Below are 18,602 nucleotides of genomic sequence, written 5' to 3'. Positions count from 1 at the left end.
CATACACCTTTACAAACAGAGAGGGGCTCTTTGGGGGATGCATCTGTGAAGGTGGTGGTACCCTAGGCTTTCCCAGATAGCACCCTCACCAGGGGCAGGTGGCACTACTCACCTGCTCGAGGACGAAGGCTGTGCTGGAGTCAATGGCACCACCCACCTCCCGGTACCGTCCAGAGTAGCGGACATAGCTCCAGGTCAGTAGGGAGAGGAGCAGGAGGCCCAGCAGGCAGTTGCAGAGCTGGGTGATGCTTTCGAGGCCCAGGAAGCCTGTGAAACCCGAGCTCAGGTAGAGCAGGATGATGAAGGTGAAGAGCACGGCCGGTGTGCGGAAGGAGCTGAACACGTTCTTGCTGTTGTTGTGCAGAATGAAGTGGTGGTACAGGTCCTGGATCTCCTTCTCCAGCTCGTTCTGGTACCGCTGGCTGAAGTCCTTGCCCCCCATCTTCTTGCTCTTCTTAAACTGGTCCATGGCCTCCTTACTGAACCAAGCATGCTTCTCCTGCAGGGCACTGGCTGCCAGGTAGGGCTTCTCCCCTCCACAGACCTGCAGAGAACAGACATGACCCTGGTGGGCTGCACATGCAGGGCACCAGAGCCGGGGTCCGACTTCGTTCAGCTGTTTGGAACCCCCAAGAGGCACCTGTGCCTCCGCTACAAGCCACTGTCATCACCATAAACATGGCACCAATTTTAATTGGGTTAATAATAACGCCACCATTCTGTAAGAGTGCTAAGGATCACAACCCATTTCCCCACCACAGCCCCAAGCATGATTCTCCTTTTACTGATGAGGGAAATGGAGGCACCTCTGAGGAGGTCCCCTAGCCTCCCCAGCAGCACATTCCCCCCCAGCTCAGCATCCCTCTCCAGATGCCACCTACCTTCTCCATGTTATTGTAATACAAGTCCTTGGCAGATGCTACAGCAGCTAAATTGTTGGCTTCAGCAGTGGCCTTTAAAAAAAAGCAAAGAGAAAATGTCCAGCCTCCTTTACTCCTGATGGAACACCAGCCCACAGTTGCAGTTAGGTATCTTTTTAAATTATTTTTTCAATTAATAAGTCTTTATTTCTTCTCTCCCTTCCCTCCTAGAAAAAAAAAAGCAAGAAAAACAAAACCCATATAATAAAAATATCTAAGTCACATCAAACAAAACCAGGTTGAGGCCCCCACCAGCCTCCCCACCACCACCACAGTCAGGAGAGCAAACTCATCTTCCAGAGCTACAGTTTAACAATGTTGTTAGTAGAACTTGTTGGTAGAACAGAAATGGGCCTCGGCTTCTATTCCCTTTTCAGTCCATTCTCTGAACCCTTTCCCCACCTTTCTTCTTGGGTTGGCATCACTGACCAACATCTATCTCTACTAGCCCAAAACTTGGTAGTCTACTGAACTATCAGGTGGTTCTAGAATTATGACTAGAAAGGAGCCCCAACTGCCAGACCCAAGCCCAAGGAGGGGAGGAAGTGGCAGGACTACACCTCCAGAGTACACGGGCAGGGCTCCTTCTGTTACAAACAACCTGGTCTCCTACTTGATGGAAACCGAGGTGGAGCTCTTTAAGCTTCCACTCAAGATACTGTTCTGACAAACAACCAGTCAACCCTCCTTTTTGTAAATCTATTCATGGCACACTCTCCTTGGGTCACCGTTCTAACCACCTGGCAAGAATTATTAGCTTGGCAGCCAAGGGGGAGAATGTACATTTAACACTTCAGAGGCAAGGTGGGCACTGGGTTCCTTGGGAAATGTTGGATCATGTAGAAGCGACTGGGCTTTCTGTTCAGTCTCTGAGCATTATATAACTGAACAAAATCAGGTCTATGGTTTAAATAAAAGCCTGGTTCATAATGACACTAACTTTTAATGCACAAAGTGCTAAAAGTGGGAAACATAATAATTAAAAATGGCTTATCAAAAATACAAAATTTCCTGGGTCCAGGTGAACAGGGTTTTCAAAAAGGAAATGTATCCAGAAGAATCAGAGCAACTGAAACTGAAATACAGCAGGACACCAATAAAAGAAGGGTGAACTGAGACCTGAGAGGGGAGGGCTGAGGAGCTCAGCTGAATTCTAGGCCACATCACTCTTGGGTCAGGGGTTATGAGGTACATTGGAACCTCCCTCCCTTTTCCTAAATGGTTCTTGGACCATGACCTCAACTTGAATCATGATGGAGATGGAAACTAGAGATCAGAACAGTTCTGCAGCTCAGAAATAATTGGAGGACCCTCACTGGCAGTTGAGGGCTCTGGGAGTCTCAAAGGCACTGCTTAGGGGTTTTATCAATGCCATAGATCAGGGGAGAGATGGTCCTTAAGTCTTAAATCTGCAGGGGACCCAGAGCTGGGAGAGAACAAGAGTCAGCATCCCAAGAGGCCAGGCCATTGGAGCAGCATCCAATGACTAGTAATGTGTTAGGAGAAATAGAAGGTCTGACATGAACAATTAGAAAATGATCTGCAAGGGGCGGCTAGGTGGTGCAATGGATAAAGCACCGGCCCTGGAGTCAGGAGTACCTGAGTTCAAATCTGGTCTCAGACACTTAATAATTACCTAGCTGTGTGGCCTTGGGCAAGCCACTTAACCCCATTTGCCTTGCAAAAAAAAAAAAGAAAATTAAAAAAAATAAAAGGAAATGATCTTCAAAAAAGGAGATATCAGGGGTGGCTAGGTGGCATAATGGATAGAGCACCAGCCCTGGAGTCAGAAGTACTGAGTTCAAATCCGGTCTCAGACACATAATAATTACCTCGTTGTGTGGTCTTGGGCAAGCCACTTAACCACATTTGCCTTGCAAAAAAAACCCTTTAAAAAAAAGGGGGAGATATCAGGCTGGAGAGAAGTTGCCCTGAAGAGGACCCCAAGCTGTTGCCCCCCCAAATAGTAAAGGAGGAAACAAAGGCTTTGGGAAAATCAATGGAGTTTGCCATACCAATCAAGGGGTCATTTTCTCCAGTATCTAGAGAAGAAACCAAAGGCTTAGAAAAGGGCCTGCTCCTTATGACCCAAAAAAGTGACCAAAAGAAAATCAGGAACCACAAGGAACATGGGCTCAATATCCCATCTATATAAAATTGCAGGAGAATAAAATATAGTAAGTGAGATATATTTGTAAAGGGTTTCCCAGTGCCTAGTAAATAATAAGCCCATATAAATGCTTATTACTACTGTGGATATCGTCCCCACTGTTATCATTAGTCTGCAGGTGTCCTGGGTCCCTTGATGATGGTGTCAGGAGGGCACAGCCAGGCTTTCTCTTGGCACAAACCATTCAAAAAATGCCTGTTGATCGACTAGCAAGCACACAATGTCCAATCTTCACCATCACATGACAAATCAGGAACACAGGCCCCACTCCTGGGTTTGGCGTAAGCTGACTTGACCCAAAGCATTTGGTCTGGTTGGCATGATGCCCCTGGAAAGGCTCCAAGCTTCCCTGGAAGGGCCCCCTTTCATTTTGGGTAAGGCTTCCTTGGAGATAGGGAGGGTCCCTGCACATCCACTCACACACCCCTCAAGAGTGTGGCCTTGAAAGCCAGTCAGGATCCAGATGGACACAGATGATGATGTCACTGTCCAGGCAGAAGAAGCACCCTCTCCCCCAAACAAAGACCCTTCTTTTTCATACTGATCCCCCAATGTTGTTGAGGCCATAAGGCAAGCACCCAAGTTCTCCGTGGGCAGTGGGCAGGCTACAGCAGGACACAAACCGGGATTTATGGAAATGAGACAGGCTGATCACATGAGAATGATGGAAAAGTTCGCCGGGGCACCCCCAAGTCTGCAGAGAAGAGGCCCAATAGCACATTGGATGCTTGCCACCCCCATAGCAAACTTCTTGGGCCTCCTTCCAATCCTGGAATTCCACTGCCCATTTCAGGAGGTGCCCAGGTCAGCCTGAGTTTCATTCCTTTCTGTCTCTGCTTGGCCCTGTGCTAGATTCCCTTTCATGCGCCATCTTCTCCTATTCAAATGTGAGCCCCTTGAGGTAGGGACCACATTGCCATTTGTATTTGTACCTGGTCAGTGTCAGCCCACTGCCTGAGAAGAACTACACAACTCAGAATGAAAAGACGTGGATGAGTGGCATCTCTCCCTGGTGGGAGGGAACCACCTCGGTGACATCACAGAGCTGGGGAAGAGAAATCAGTCCCTCTACACCAGCCCTCACTGGTCGCTTCCAAGTCATCCAGTCTCCAACAAACTGGTGAATATCCAGAGTGGAGGGCCAGATAAGTCAAGGAATTAGGGACACAGTCTGGTGAAGGGAAAACTCAGAAGAAAAATGAGGGTGGTGAAGAAAGGCTGGTCTCAGAGAGCAGAGTGAGGAAGAAGAAAGAAGGGGAAAAATTCTGACTGGAGAAAAGGAGCAACTCCCTCTCACCAGGGCTCCCCCAGAAGGTGCCACCCACCTGACCCAGGAGGGACTCCTCTGGCTAGAGGACCTCTGGTGGACTTTCCAATCTGGTTGACTCAGAAGACAGACTACATGACTCCAAATACCCTCCAACTCTGTGCACCCAGTGCAGAATTACCACTCCAATATCACATATTTGTAGAGACAAAGTCAGAAAATCTCAGGGAACCATGATGGGAAATGTGCCTAAAAATGAATAGCACTTAGCCTCCCTCTCAGATCCCTGTGGAAAAGGAGAGCCAAGCTCCCTGGTCTTAAAAAGATGATGGGACTCAAGTGAGCATTGAAAAGGCTTTCTTTAGGATGGCAGTGAATGACTTACCTGAAGCATTGACTTGGGATGAGGAAGATCTTCTCCTTGGTAAATCTTAATGTAGACCTAGGGATAAAAATAGGGAAGAGATCAGACACAGAAATTAGGCTCCTGTTGGAGCTGGGCTTTTTGACACTGGGGATACCATATCTGGGTATATCATACCATATCATGGGAGCTGCCAGCACCCCAGGCATGACTCAGGGACATGTCAGGAGAGTTAGCAATGTGGACATCAGCCCAAGCCCTGAAGATCCCGCTTGCTCGCTCAATCTCTCCCTGCCTGTGTCTGAGCATCACCCAGGAACCTACCCTTCCAATCAATGTCTTCCTCCAAGGGAAGTATGGCCAGGCCCCAGGCTGCTTTGTGGTCTCTTTGAGCTCGTCTCATGGATCAGTACTGCCCCCTCGTGGCTACTTGGGGCTGAGTCCCTCCTCAAACACCTCAGTCATGGAAGTCCAGAACTCAGGAGGGAAGGCCTGGAATTACCTTGAAATACTCCAGCAGACCCCGACAGGTGACTTTGGAGCCATTGATCTCCTTCTCCATTAAATTGTTTGCATCTAACACCAAAGGTATCAGTGTCCGTAATTGATCTTTGAAATCAGGAGAGATGTCTGTCCAGGGGAACAGAAACAGAGTGTTAAGTGGCACTGCCTTGGGTCCCAACTATCCCCTCTTTCCCTGTCATTGCCTCCCCTCTCTTGTTTGCTTCCCCCTTCCCTTTCTCAGGTACAAGACCTAAGGAAGGATCTTTGAACACAAGGTTGGAGCAATCTCAGGGAGTAACAAAACAAGCAAGTCTAGATCTCTGCAAAATCCATTAGGTGACAACCACCACCCCAGTGCTTCTGGGCCTGGACGAGATGGGGACTGTACCCCACCGAAAGCCTTTTAGACTCTCCCAGCACAAGACAAGGCTCCTCCTAACTGCTCACACTGACAGCGCTTCATGGCTGAGCGGAGAGGACAAGGTGCAGAGAGGTGCTGACCCTCATTGAGGGAGGGAGCCTCCTCCGCATCTGGATGTTCCCTGCCCCAAAGAAAAGCCCTATCCCTGAGCTTCGAGTTTCTAAACCACTGTCCCATGAGATAAGGGAAAAAAGGGAGAGAGGGAGGAAGGGGGGGGAGGAAGGGAGAGAGGAAACAAGCACCTCCTGACTAAGCACCTACTCTGTGTTGGGCCCTGGGTTAAGCACTATACCAACATTAGCTCATCTGACTGTCACAATAAGCCTGGGAGGGAGGCACTATTGTGATCCCTCCTTTACAGTTGAGGAACCTGAGGCAGGCAGAGGTGAGGTGACTCATCCAGGGTTACAGAACTAGTAACTAAGAGTGAGGACTACCACAAATGTCATTCTGATCCCCATTTCAGTCTGAAAAGGGGGATTAAGTCATCTGCCCAGTCCCCACCACCACCCCAGAGCAGATGCTCTGGATCTCTTGGCTCCAACCCAAGCTAGAACTCACTACCTGAAGCTCTGGATGTTTGGCAGAGAACTGCAGGATGCTTTTGCTCTCTTTGCCCCCCAGATATTTTGCTAGAACCGAGGCCAAGGACCTTTGAGTCTAAATGGCCACACCACCAATTCTTGGTCTCTCCAGAGCAGAAAAGCTACCAACTAGGTAAAAAGTTTCCTCCAGGGACAAAAAGAAGACAAGGGTCATTCTAGCAAACTCATTTTCTCTACTTTCAGCCTAATCTGGATGCAGATCTTAAGAATGCAACCACCCAGGGAAGCTAGATGGTGTAGTGGATAGAGCACAGGCCCAGGAATCAGGAGGACCTGAGTTCAAATTTAGCCTCAGGCACTTAATAATTGCCTAGCTGTGTGACCTTGGGCAAGTCACTTAACCCCATTGCCTTAAATAAATTAATTTTTTAAAAAAAGAATGCAAACGCCCCCTACTGAAGGGAGCCAGGTCTGCCTCTTCCACTGAATGCCAGCCTAGCTGGTGACAGTAGCCAGCTCCCTGCTGAGCTCCTCTGCTAACAAGTTAGCCTCACCCTCCATTACTAATAGGATCATTAGAAAAGGTAGAAACAAAGCCAAGTCAGTTAGATAAACTGGAATACAATAATGTCATTGTGCTACTGTCGGTGAATCAGGGTCAAAAAAAAAAGATCCCAGAATTCAAGAGTAACAGAAGCAGTGGTCCCTATGGCATCCTCTCTCCTCTGCCCCAGAACCCAAAGTATTTTTGAACCTAGCCTCCCTTTCCTAGCCTCTTCTGTGTCTCCCTGTTGGAAATGTCTCTGTAGTTACAACACTCCCAGTGGAAAGACCCTCAGAGAAGGGGAAATGGGGACAGAGTCTGAGCCCATCCAGAGCAAAGTCAGCAGGGGTTCCTTCCAATAAAGTCACATGGCCTTTTCTAAAAGGATCCACTAGAAACAACCCAAGTGACATTTCCTGACCATTCATTCCTTTCATCTGCACAGACCTCTCAATTTTCCATCAAAGGTCGGGTTTGTGGCCACTTTGAGCCCAGGATGTGGTAGGAGAAAGCAGTTGACACTGTTAAAACACGAGCGGATGTGATTTCGAACAAGTTGAATTTCCTCATGCTGCTGTTCCTTCACCTGCCAACAAAGACCAACAAAGCCAGAACTCATCTCCTGCCAGGAAGAACTGAACAGATTGATTAGAACCATTTGAACCCAAGACCTTCAGGATCCGGGCAAGAGAGGCCACACTACAAAAGTTGATCGTGATTAAAAGAACCATAAGAAGAATCTGGATACCATAATACAAGAAATAACGGTCCTGAAGTGGTAGACAAGAGGGGAAAGTAGTACTAGAAAAACTTCACTCCTCACCATGTGAAAAGAATCTGAGGAACAATACCTACAGGAAAATCAGGCAAATTCTCAAATCTTTGGATTAAGGAGAAAATATAAACAGCAACAAAAAAAAAAAGCCAATTCAGATATGGCACAGCCACAATGAGAATTACATAATGGACTGTCATTAATGTATTGCCAGATTTTCAGGACTCTTTTGCAAAATGATCTGAACTTAACAGAAAATTTGACAGACAAGATCCAAGAAAAATATAAGATAAACATCAAAAACTAATTACAAGGGACTCAATAAGGACTAATTGTTTACCATCTATATGTGGAAATGTAAACTGGATGTACAAGATTGTTATTAATAATTGGGAAATTCAAAGGAAAGACTGGGGTAGGGCCAAGTAAAATGGGATTCTAAAAAGGAAAATGGTGTAGGAAAATATAAAGAAAGTTATCATATAAATGAAATGTGAGAAAAACTGATGGGGGAAAGAGAACTGTTAGTTTTAGAAGCCTATTCTCATCAGGAATGGGTTAAAGAGGGAACTATAAATACACACACACACACACACACACACACACACACACATATATGTAGTCATAAACACATATAAAAGCCTTTTGAATTCAAAAAGAAATGAAGGAATAGGGAGAGTACAGAGTTAGAGGTGGTCGGAAAAGCATCAAGGGGTATATAGAAGGGTGTGTAGATCAGAGGAGAGGTTTTGGAAGAGGGGTAAGGGAGGGATTCTTGGAAGGGCAATAGGTTAAGGGATAGGGAGGGCAAGGTAGCAAAAGGAGAGAGGAGGGGCTGCTGCTTTCAGAAAATGTTATAAAAATGAGATACATCCAAACAATCAAAAAGACAAGGGTAAAATTATGTGTGTGTATGTGTGTGTATGCATGTACACATGTATGTCAGTGTTTAAGTATGTGCACAGATGCAGATGTACATGTGTGTATCTAACCATGCTTAAATGTAGGCTTCCTGGGGGGAGGAGAAAGATTAAAAAGAAAACCAGGCCCAGCAAAGAACAGAAGAAAACCTACAAGGAAGTAAAGAGGGTCAATTTGAACACAATCTGGAGTCTTTATTATATGAACTTTCTTGAAATGGAAGTTATTGCTTTATATTGTGAATTCTCTCATATTTGGCTGTGCAGATGACAATTTTTTTTTCTTATTTTGATATCTGAGTCTGGCACATGGACTGAGTCCCACCCAAGCTGGCATGGATGTCTGTGGCTTCTCTCTCCCCTACAGCATCCTAGCTAATTCTTTGTTTCCTCCCCTCCACCTTCAATAATCCAGGAAGAGTCCAGTGACTAAAGACTGCTTTTGGCCCTCCCAAGGGCTATCCCTAGCATCTTCTATGGGATTTCCCCACCATGTGTTACCTGCAAGCGCTTCTCCAGAAATTCCATTCCTCCCTCAAGTCCATAGCTATACTCATAAGGGAAGCTCCAGTCTCGAATCAAAAACATCAGTGACTATTGAGGGAGAGAAAGAGTAAAATGGGTCACACAGTCTTCTATCAGTAGAAAAATGCTGGGCCTCAAGTTAGGAAATTTGGAGACATTGTGTGACCCTGGCCAAGTCACTGAACCTTTTGTCTGCCTCAGTTTCCTTCCCTGTAAAATGAGGCTCATGATAGCACGTCCCTCCCAGGGAGTGGTAAGGAAGAAATGAAATAATACACATGAAGCAGTCTCTACATACAGTAGACACCACACCAACGTTGGTTATTATTATTAAATATCTGCTCACTGGATTGACCAATTGATCAAGCACTGATATGTCTCCATTGACGAGGAGGTGTGGCAGAAGCACTCCAGGATTTCCCTTTTCCGTGAATCCTGGGAAATAATCAGGTGAGTTGGGGGGGGGGGACTTTGGAGAGGATGGGTATGAACAAAGCCTGAAGCTGCCGGGCCCTGGGGGCCCCTTTGATTCCCTTGCTTAAAAAGGGAGCCAGGATTTAGGCACAGTGTCAGGGCAAGGAGAAGCAACAGGGGCAAAGGTGAGAACCATCTACCCAAAACCCAGAGTCACCTCTAGCCCCTTTCCCATCAGGCCCTACAAGACAATGGGCTCACTGACAAGAATTTTGGCAAGCTTGACTCCTGGGACACCACCTAACAGACAACAGGTAAGGCAAGGAGCTGACTAAGGACATGTAACATAAAGAAAGAACAGCTAATGCTAGTGGCAGGGGTGGTGTGCAGAGGGAAGGGATGTACCTGGAAGGGCTTCTGGAAAATTTCATCCATTGCCAGGCGGCCATATTCCGTGAACAGCTTTGAAAAAGAAACAGACAAAAATAACAGGTGAAAATATCAACCCAGCATGCCATTCTAACTGGAATCAGACTGATTAACTCCCCACATTCAGAACAGGGCCTGGCACAGGGTAGGGACTTCTGGTGGGCATGACCAAGAATTGCTGCCATAAAATTAGAGAAGTCACAGTGATGGGACCAGTGGTCAGCAAAATGAGTATCAGGGTTCCCTGTCTGGTACAGGTGAAGGGAGAGAAACAAGAAGCTATAATTTGTCCAGGTCAGTGGCCTTCCCCCCACAGTACTGGGTCTCTGAGGCTTCAATGAAGACCCCAAGGCCTGGACCCCAAGGAGGAGAAGCCCCAAGTCCAAAAACGCTATACTATGATGAAAAGAAGAGGTCAGGTCATGGGTCTGGTGCCAGGGTCAGAGAGAAAAACAATTTGGACTTCCTTTAAAATATGTGAATAAAAGCATGCAAGTTGGGGGATAGGAGAGAGGGATCAGAAGAAGCTTCTTGGAGAAGGCTCAGCTTGAGGCGAGCCTGGAAAGAAATGAACCACTCTGAGAGACGATGAAGGAGCACATTCCCAGTGACAGCCTGGGCAAAGGCCAAACCTCAATGGCATCTCTCACCCCTGACCCTCTCTCTGCTCATGCTCCCCAAGGAGCTGCCCTTTTTACCCTGGTTCCAAGCACTCAGCCAGCCTGTCCCATGTGGCACTGCCCACCCCCTCCACACCTTTGTTCTGACCATTCCCCCTCTCCAGAGTGCCTCCCTCCCTCTCTTGCCTTTCCTGATTCCCCCCACCCCTGCTCAAATGACTTGTCTTTAATTGCTCAGCAGACATCAATATTTCATCCCTCAAGTTCAGCCACAGACATTTCAGTGTGCATTTGTCCCCTTGGCAGAATTGAATTCCTTGCAACAAGAGACTGTTTCCTTCTTTGTACATCTATCCCTGATACCCAACAGGTGCTTAATAAACAAACGTTTATGGACTGATTCCCATGGAAGTGCTCAGAGGCAGGAAGGACCCACTCAGAAGCGGGGAGGCCTGGGGAGACCCATGGAGGCCTGTTGATGTGATGCTTCTGGGCCATCCACAGGCTTGTACTCAATTTCCATCTCCCAAAGAACCATGTGACTGCTTACAATGGCACCTTCCTCAGAAACAAGAACCCCTGGTTCAGGCTCTTCCCCTCTTCCCCCAGTCCAGTCCAGGGCCTCCTTTCTTCTTCCCACCTTCTCTTGAAGGGTGCATCCAGTTCCCTAGCTGCCACCGTCCCATCCTTCAGCCCCTCTCATGCTTAGCACCCTAGATTTGGAGGTCCCAGGGGCAACCCAAACAGAGCTTAATTGAGTCTACAATTCCACTAATATCCACCTCAGGCCTGATTTCCTTCCCATCTTCGTTACTGGGGCCCCTATCGTAGGAAAACTCAGGCCCCTTGACAGAATCCCAGAACTGCAGGGCTGGAAGGACCTCAGCTCATGCCCAAAGGAATCCAGGCTTTAACAGCCTTGAAAAATGACCAGTCACAACTAGCCTGTCCTCCCCAGCAGCCTCCTCTTCTTCAGCTTTACATGCCCACTGCCTCTCACCGCTCCACACCCTTGCCATGCCCTCACCTAGATGTTCTCATCAGTGGTCTCAAACTGAGCAGACACATCACAGAAAGGCTGAAGATAGACAACATGAAGGCTGTCCCATGAAAACCTTGGGGACCCACACCCCACACTGACACAGATGAAAACTCAAGGTTCACTAGAACCTCCAGTGTTTCTCAACTGCTAGCTACCACAGACTTTTGAGACTGACTTCCTGAACTCAGTACCCCTACTGATCCCATCTAAGTGAATTCAGCTCAATGCGCCAGCCTGGGTTGTCCTTTAGGAAATTCACTCCCAGCTCTGGGTCAACTAGGAATTTGGTGAATGTTTCCTCTGAGTCTTTATCCAAGTCATTAGTAAAAATGTCACCTGGCACAGTGGGGCAAGCAGTCCACACAGTGACCCCACCCATGATCTCCCATCACGGGCAAAGATGGATTCTGAATGATGACCTCAAGGCCATCTCTCTAATCGGCTCTGAACCCAATGACATCCTCATCTAGTGGCCATTTCTCTATCTCCTCCACAAAAACTAAAGGAGATAATTTATCAAAAATGTTGCTAAAGGTCTATGCCAAACATATCCCAGTTATTCCTCTTATCTGTTACTTTCACACCCCTATCAAAAAAAAAAGTTAATCTGATAAAATCCGCTATGTGACTTCCCCAAGTTCTAAGGAGTCTCCCGCCTCCTTCACTTCTAGGTGTTCACCAAGTGACTCTTTTCCGTTCCCATCCTGGAATGTTCCCCAAAGCTACAGTCCAGCTCCTGATCCTAGTTTTCACCATCTGCTCCCTCCCCCTTGTCTGGAAGTCAGGTCATGAACAACCTTTTGCCCAGAAGGCAGGTGGCTCCCCTCCTCTGCCCCACACTCTTTCCCAGCCACAGGGTTGAGTTTTCTGAGACTGGGGGGTCAATGAGTGTCATGAAAGGGAGCCTGTGGGTATATGAAGCTTCTCCAGCTTCCTCTCCTCCTCTACAGGGAACAGAACTTCAAGGAGGGATGAACACTGAGACCATCCTGGATCATCACTTGTACCAGTGAACAACTTACTTACTCTGAGGATCTAAGTAGGAGCCCTGGAGACAAGAAAACCAACTTATCTATATTTTCCCATTTCTGGAACAGAATGCTCCCTTTAGCAGGCAGACCAAACAACAACCACTTTGCCCTCAAAGAGCATATAATTAAGCAGAAGAAATGGGACAAGCTCAAGAAAAGACTCAGACCAAAGTAACAAGCCCTTCAGAATGATGCCTAAACTCTGTTAAAAACCACTCCCCACCCAGAGAGAACCCCAGCCTGAGCCCTCCTGGGCATCATCTGCCCCGTGTGCAGAACAAATGGCAAACTTTCACAAAGCAGGTATGGGGAAGCAGGAAGAAAATGGTGCCACTGAGAAAACTGGGGCCACAGGAAGGGAGTGTGGGAGAAGAGAGACCCCAGGAGAAAAAGCCCAAAATATGGGACCAAGGCAGAGTTAAGGTGTAGTAAGCTTCTTACACCCTTGAACCCCTCAGAGAAAAATACCCTCTCTTAAGATTGTTTACAAAAATAAATAAATAAAAGATTGTTTACAAAGCAATTATGACAATCCCTCAGCAAAACCTTGGTGAGCCAGTTACCTGCAACTGCTGTAGGTCATCCTCCTGAATGTTCTGGGACAAGTTATAAATCTGTAACAAAAGCAGTTTTCATTGTACACAGTAATAGCGATATTGGGTGATGATCAACTATGATGGACTTCACTCTCCTCAGCAGTACAATGATCAAAAGACAATTCCCAGAACCAGAAGCACACTGTCCACCCTAACAGCAACATGGGGGTGATGATCAACCTTGATGGACATGCTCATTCCATCGGTGCAACAATCAGGGACAATGTGGGGCTCTCTGCAATGGAGAATACCATCTGTATCCAGACAAAGAACCATGGAGTTTGAACAAAGTCCAAGGACTAGTCCCTTTGACTTAGGGAAAAAAACTTGATATCTTATTGTCTGATCTCGCTATTTCTTATACTTTATGTTTCTTCCTTAAGGATATGATTTCTCTCTCATCACTCAATTTGGATCAATGTACAACATGGAAACAATGAAGAGACTGACAAATTGCTTTCTGTGGGGGGGGTGGGGGGAGGGAAGTAAGATTGGGGGAAAAATTGTAAAACTCAAAATAAATAAAATCTTTAATTAAAAAAAAAACAATTCCAAGGGACTTGTGATGGCCACACCATCCACATCCAAAGAAAGAACTATGGAGTCTGAATACAGACCAAAGCAGACTGAGGTTCCTTTTTTTAAAATGTGTTTTTGGTTTTTCTTCCTCATGATTTTTCCCCTCTGTTCCAATTCTTTTACAATATGACTAGTGTGCAGAAAGAAAGGTGTAGTGTGGCTGTACATGGATAACCTATGTCAGATTGCTCACTGTCTTGGGGAGGGAAGAGGCAAGGGAAGGAGAGAAAAAATGTAGAACTCAGTTCTGGTCAATTTACTGCATTTGAACATTGAAAAGATTAATGAATAAAATAAATATTTTCTCAGTTAAAAAAAAAACCCTCAAGTGGTTTTCAGACAAGAAAGATTAACCAAAAGAAACCCCACCCAAGGCTGAGCCATCCCAGGGATGCTTCCTGGAGCAGAGGTGTGTCAAGAACAGTAACAGGTTTAGTTCCCTTCTCCTACTTAAATTCTTCCTCAATGCCTATCCCCTAGAGACAGGGAAAGGTTGCCCTGGTTAGGAAGATGCAGATCACTGAATGCTCAGCCCTTCCGAAAGACCCAGGGAAGAAGAATTCTTGGGATTCTGAGGGGTATCTGGAGGTTCTCATTTGCCAACATTCCAAGGAACATTCCTTTTTTTCATACATCAAGGGGACTTACCTGGATAGAGCTAGTCATGGTACTGAGGGCAAATATGGTCGCACAGTCCTTCACCGTTGACTGGTTGTCAAATGTACCTTGGGTATCCATCAAAATGACTGCCACCTGAACGAGGGAAAAGATAAAGAAGACTCTGAGAAATGAAAGCATGAGGTCAAAGAAGCTATTTTGAAACAGTAAGACAACTAGACTACAAAGAGACCTAGTGAACGAACCTGCTGGGCAGTTCTAGAAGAGGAAGAACCCAGCTGCTTGTATAGCCTGACCACAGCATTCCCGGAGAAGGCCCAGTCCTCTCTGACTCGCTGCCCAAGGGCGGCTTGAGAGAGAAAGCACGTGGAGCGACATGGCGGAAGGGGGCGCCAGGTCCAGCCCATCAAGGAGGTGACAGAAGGCCTAGTGCCAGGATCCTGAGCACACCAAAGGCAGCCAAGACAATCTTCTGAGCAGACTCAGAGCCACAATTCTTACTTTGCTTGGACAGGAAACCAAGAATGTTCATTTAATTTCTCTACAAATGTTTTGGAGTACACAGTAATAAAACTACACATGAATATCAAAGTTATTCCTATTTATAACAGCATGACATCATTTTATACAAGCATGCTTTACAAAACTGAGAGGCCCCAAGGCCATGGAGCAGGAGGCCCAGGCCCTGGTCTGAGTTCTGAGTCCATCAACAGCAATCATTTCATGAAACTTAGGGGAAAACTAGGTTTATTACAAGAGAAAAGAACAGGGGACAGCTAGGTGGTGTAGTGGATAAAGCACCGGCCTTGGAGTCAGGAGTACCTGGGTTCAAATCCCCTCTCAAACACTTAAGAATTACCTAGCTGTGTGGCCTTGGGCAAGCCACTTAACCCCGTTTGCCTTGCAAAAATCTAAAAAAAAAAAAAACCCAACAAAAACAAACAAAAAAGAGAAAAGAACATCTGATGGGCAAAGGGATGAGGAGAAAACCCAAGTCTCTACTCCAGGAAAGCTATAGTCCAGGTGTGGAAAGGACAAAAGCCCTTTGGAGGGGGAGGAGCAAAGCCAGGGCCAAAACCACATTCTGTTCCCAGGTCCCAGTACTTTCTCAGCCCAGTGCAGACCAACAGGCGGTCAAGACCTGTCTCACCTCCCAAGGACACACACACTATGTCAGTTCAAGGGGGCTTCCTCCTTAACTCATAAAGAGTCTCCTGAATGCTCTGGGTCCAGTGTTTCTGGAAATTTGATTCAAAGAAATTCAAAGAAACACAAAAGCCGGGGGGGGGGGGGGGTTACCAGTATTACAGAATGAGGCAGCCTAAGGAAGGTGTTTCTAAAACCCCACACCTGAGCAAAGCAAGGAAACCCAGGGCTTCTGTGAGGTCTACAAACATCCCTCACACACTGCCTTCTGCTCCATAAAGTCTACTCTGTTCTACCTGACCTCACGTGCTCTCTCTCAGAAGAGACTGTCTCAACCAACCACCAGGCTTTGTTCCAGAAACAATGCTAGTGATCATTCTAGAGATAGTATTGTTATGAGGGAACTTGTTACTGGGAGATTTGAAGGGTGTATTTTACACCAGAAACTTTTCCAGTGGCTCCAGACACCAAAGCATTTCTGCACATCACAATTCAACATGAGGCAGAGTTCAGTTTCTTGGCACAGTGACCTTAAACTCTGATATTCCTCATCACATTCACCACTAAATGACTTTTTTGAGGAAAGACTTTTGTGAGCCAGGGAAGACAGGCAGCACCAAGCAGGCAAAAACAAGGGTTGAGTCCCCAGGACACACCTCTTGTATGATTTCATGTTATTAAGAGCACCATGGGATTGTCCCATGAGCCTGCTGGCATTCAAGGTCAGGTCCTGTTGGCTCCGATCTCCATGATGCCCCAAAAAGAATGGTGAGACACCAACCAAAATGGGGTCTGGTCTCAGCATATTGAGACTTTTTTTTTGTTTTGTTTTTGTTTTTTGCAAGGCAAATGGGGTTAAGTGGCTTGCCCAAGGCCACACAGCTAGGTAATTATTAAGTGTCTGAGTCCAGATTTGAACCCAGGTACTCCTGACTCCAAGGCTGGTGCTTTATCCATTACGCCACCTAGCCGCCCCCCATATTGAGACTTAATGGCAGAATGATTGGTGTTTAGTGCTGGTCCTGAGGTTTTTATTCCACAAGCATCTACACGAACATGAGGAATTCCTAACACTCAGCCCAGTTGCCTGGCTGTCTCATCCAGGCTCTTGTTTCAAGATAAAGACAAAAGGGAGGACATAGGAGAAGACACGGTAGAAAAGAAGACTAAAAAGCAGTAACAAGGGGAAAAAATACTTTAGGAAACTATGACCTGGAGTAGGGAGAATTTTTATGAACCAGGAGGAACAGAGTAGAGTCTTCTTAAAAAGAAATTCAAAGTCAAAATCCTGAAAAAAATGTAATTAGGAGTCTTACTTAACCAGTTGGTAAAGTCTAAAGATCAATAGACTGACCTGTCTCAGAACTACCCAATTTTAAACTGACTGCACAGACATATATTTTTGTGTTTGCATCTTTAGATATATATATATCTATAGCTACATAAATACACATATAAAAGCATGTGAAAATATATTTTTTAATTTTTAAGAAGATAGATAATTCACTTCAATATGCTTTCACCAGATACCAATTTAACCAAATAGACTCAAAGGACCAGGAGCTAGAAGCATCAAGTACAACCCCTTCAAATTATAGAGGAAGATAATAAAGCCTAGAAAAGGGAAAAGGACTTGCTCTAGGTCACACAGGAAGTAGCAAGCCAGGACTCAGAATCAGAGCCTAACTCTAAATCTGGGGCTCTCTTTCCTACATCCAGAAAAAGGAATGAAATTAAGACCATTTTAAAGACAGGTGACCTCTTCAGTGACATTGTAAAGTATACTACCTTTCTTCTGGAGCATCTGTGTACCACAAGATGTATGTAAATGGACCAGAAGGCTTCCTACTGGAAAGTCAGAGCCATGCAGGGAGGCCCAAGGATGCAGCAAGGGTATGATTGTTAGGGGCCTCCTTGGTTGGGCCCAGCCCAGTCACTCTCCCTCCTTCTTTCAGTTCTTCAAGAAAAAGGCACTGACCACACATTCTCTCAAGTCCCTCAGATTCATGCACTTTTCCCATTAAGACTTTCAGATTCAGTACTAACAAGGACAATGGGTAAAAAACCAAGGAGGTTTCTGCTTTCCTTCCTAAAGCCTGGGTCAACCAGGAATGACTGACTTCTTTGATTCCCAGGAGAGAATCAAAATGCAGGATGCTTTGCTTATTTGTAATGAGGGTTTCATTTTTCTTTTCATTTGTTTAATTCGGAGAGAGAAAGAGAGAGAGAGAGGGGTGGGAGGGGTAGAGAGTAGGGAATACTTGATGACTAAATATATATTTTAAAAACTGAGTTACCATGAATCACTAAATAAACTATGGCATAGATAGAATAACACAGGACCACTTAAAATAATAAAGAAGTGATAGGAAGAAACCTGCAAAGACTGGTATGAAGTAATTCAAATAAAAGCACAAAACTGACAGTATATACCAATTGGCTGGAAAAAATAAAAATGTAAATAGAAGTAGAAAAAAATGTGAGAGGGGGATATGGAGGGAGTAACAATGAGCTATGTTCTCAGGGGCATGTCAAAGGTAAAAATTCATCTTTAATAGTTGAAAAGGTTTATTTTGCTTTCACTGGTATAAAGTTAAGAGGATAATACATCAGGATAAAAATGTTTCCAACTGTATGCCAGTATAAAGAGAGGTTTTGTGAAAATTAATTTTTACACAATGATCAAAAAGGCAAATTCTTCATGTTTGGAGGTGCCCCCCCTTTACCTTGTTCCCACCGGACTTCTCCACTATGAAAACTTCACTCCAGATCTGAATTCCAGTGGTTTCAGGGTCAGAACCCCCTCGCCATGAAAATCCTGTTAGTGGTTCATCTTCATCACCCAACCATTTTGAATAACCACCTTCTTTCTATAAGATGAGAAATAAGTTTCCTTTAAATATGAAGATGGGAAAACAAGACACCAACTAAGGACCTGAGACATCAAGGGATTCTGGCCCACCTGATTATACAGGTAGCGAAGCAGGAAGTCCAAAAGGAAAGACTTGCCCTTCCGGAAGGCTCCAGCCACTGACACCACTACCACATCAAGTTCCCTGATGCAGTCTTGCAAGAGGACCTGGGCCAAGGCCTTCTCATCCAGCTCAAAAGTATGTTTCTCTTTGTTAACCAGGACGATCTGCACAGGTCCAGGCTGCATGATGTCACCACC

The 18,602-nt window shown here is 45.8% G+C and overlaps 1 protein-coding gene across 5 annotated transcripts in view; it reads right to left on the bottom strand.

Annotated features, from left to right (window-relative positions):
- ATL3 (atlastin GTPase 3) overlaps positions 1 to 18,602 on the bottom strand; it is a 44,492-nt gene that overhangs the window by 4,949 nt on the left and 20,941 nt on the right. For 3 of the 5 annotated variants that reach the window (XM_074231219.1, XM_074231221.1, XM_074231217.1), the window contains 11 exons: positions 18,393 to 18,601; positions 18,157 to 18,300; positions 14,315 to 14,419; positions 13,055 to 13,105; positions 9,775 to 9,831; positions 8,932 to 9,024; positions 7,183 to 7,321; positions 5,224 to 5,351; positions 4,743 to 4,799; positions 882 to 953; positions 113 to 544 (listed from right to left, as the gene is read on the bottom strand). In XM_074231219.1, coding sequence (XP_074087320.1) covers positions 113 to 544; positions 882 to 953; positions 4,743 to 4,799; positions 5,224 to 5,351; positions 7,183 to 7,321; positions 8,932 to 9,024; positions 9,775 to 9,831; positions 13,055 to 13,105; positions 14,315 to 14,419; positions 18,157 to 18,300; positions 18,393 to 18,590 — 1,476 coding nt within the window. In that variant the 5' untranslated portion in view covers positions 18,591 to 18,601. Of the gene's footprint in view, positions 1 to 112; positions 545 to 881; positions 954 to 4,742; positions 4,800 to 5,223; positions 5,352 to 7,182; positions 7,322 to 8,931; positions 9,025 to 9,774; positions 9,832 to 13,054; positions 13,106 to 14,314; positions 14,420 to 14,529; positions 14,761 to 18,156; positions 18,301 to 18,392; position 18,602 lie in introns of those variants that run through there. The other 2 variants (XM_074231218.1, XM_074231220.1) reach the window with 2 other exon arrangements.

This window comes from Macrotis lagotis, chromosome 3 (assembly GCF_037893015.1).
Source record: "Macrotis lagotis isolate mMagLag1 chromosome 3, bilby.v1.9.chrom.fasta, whole genome shotgun sequence".
NCBI classification, from domain to species: Eukaryota; Metazoa; Chordata; class Mammalia; order Peramelemorphia; family Peramelidae; genus Macrotis; species Macrotis lagotis.
The sequence above is the reverse complement of the archived record's forward strand: the minus strand, read 5'-3'. Positions and strand labels throughout refer to the sequence as shown.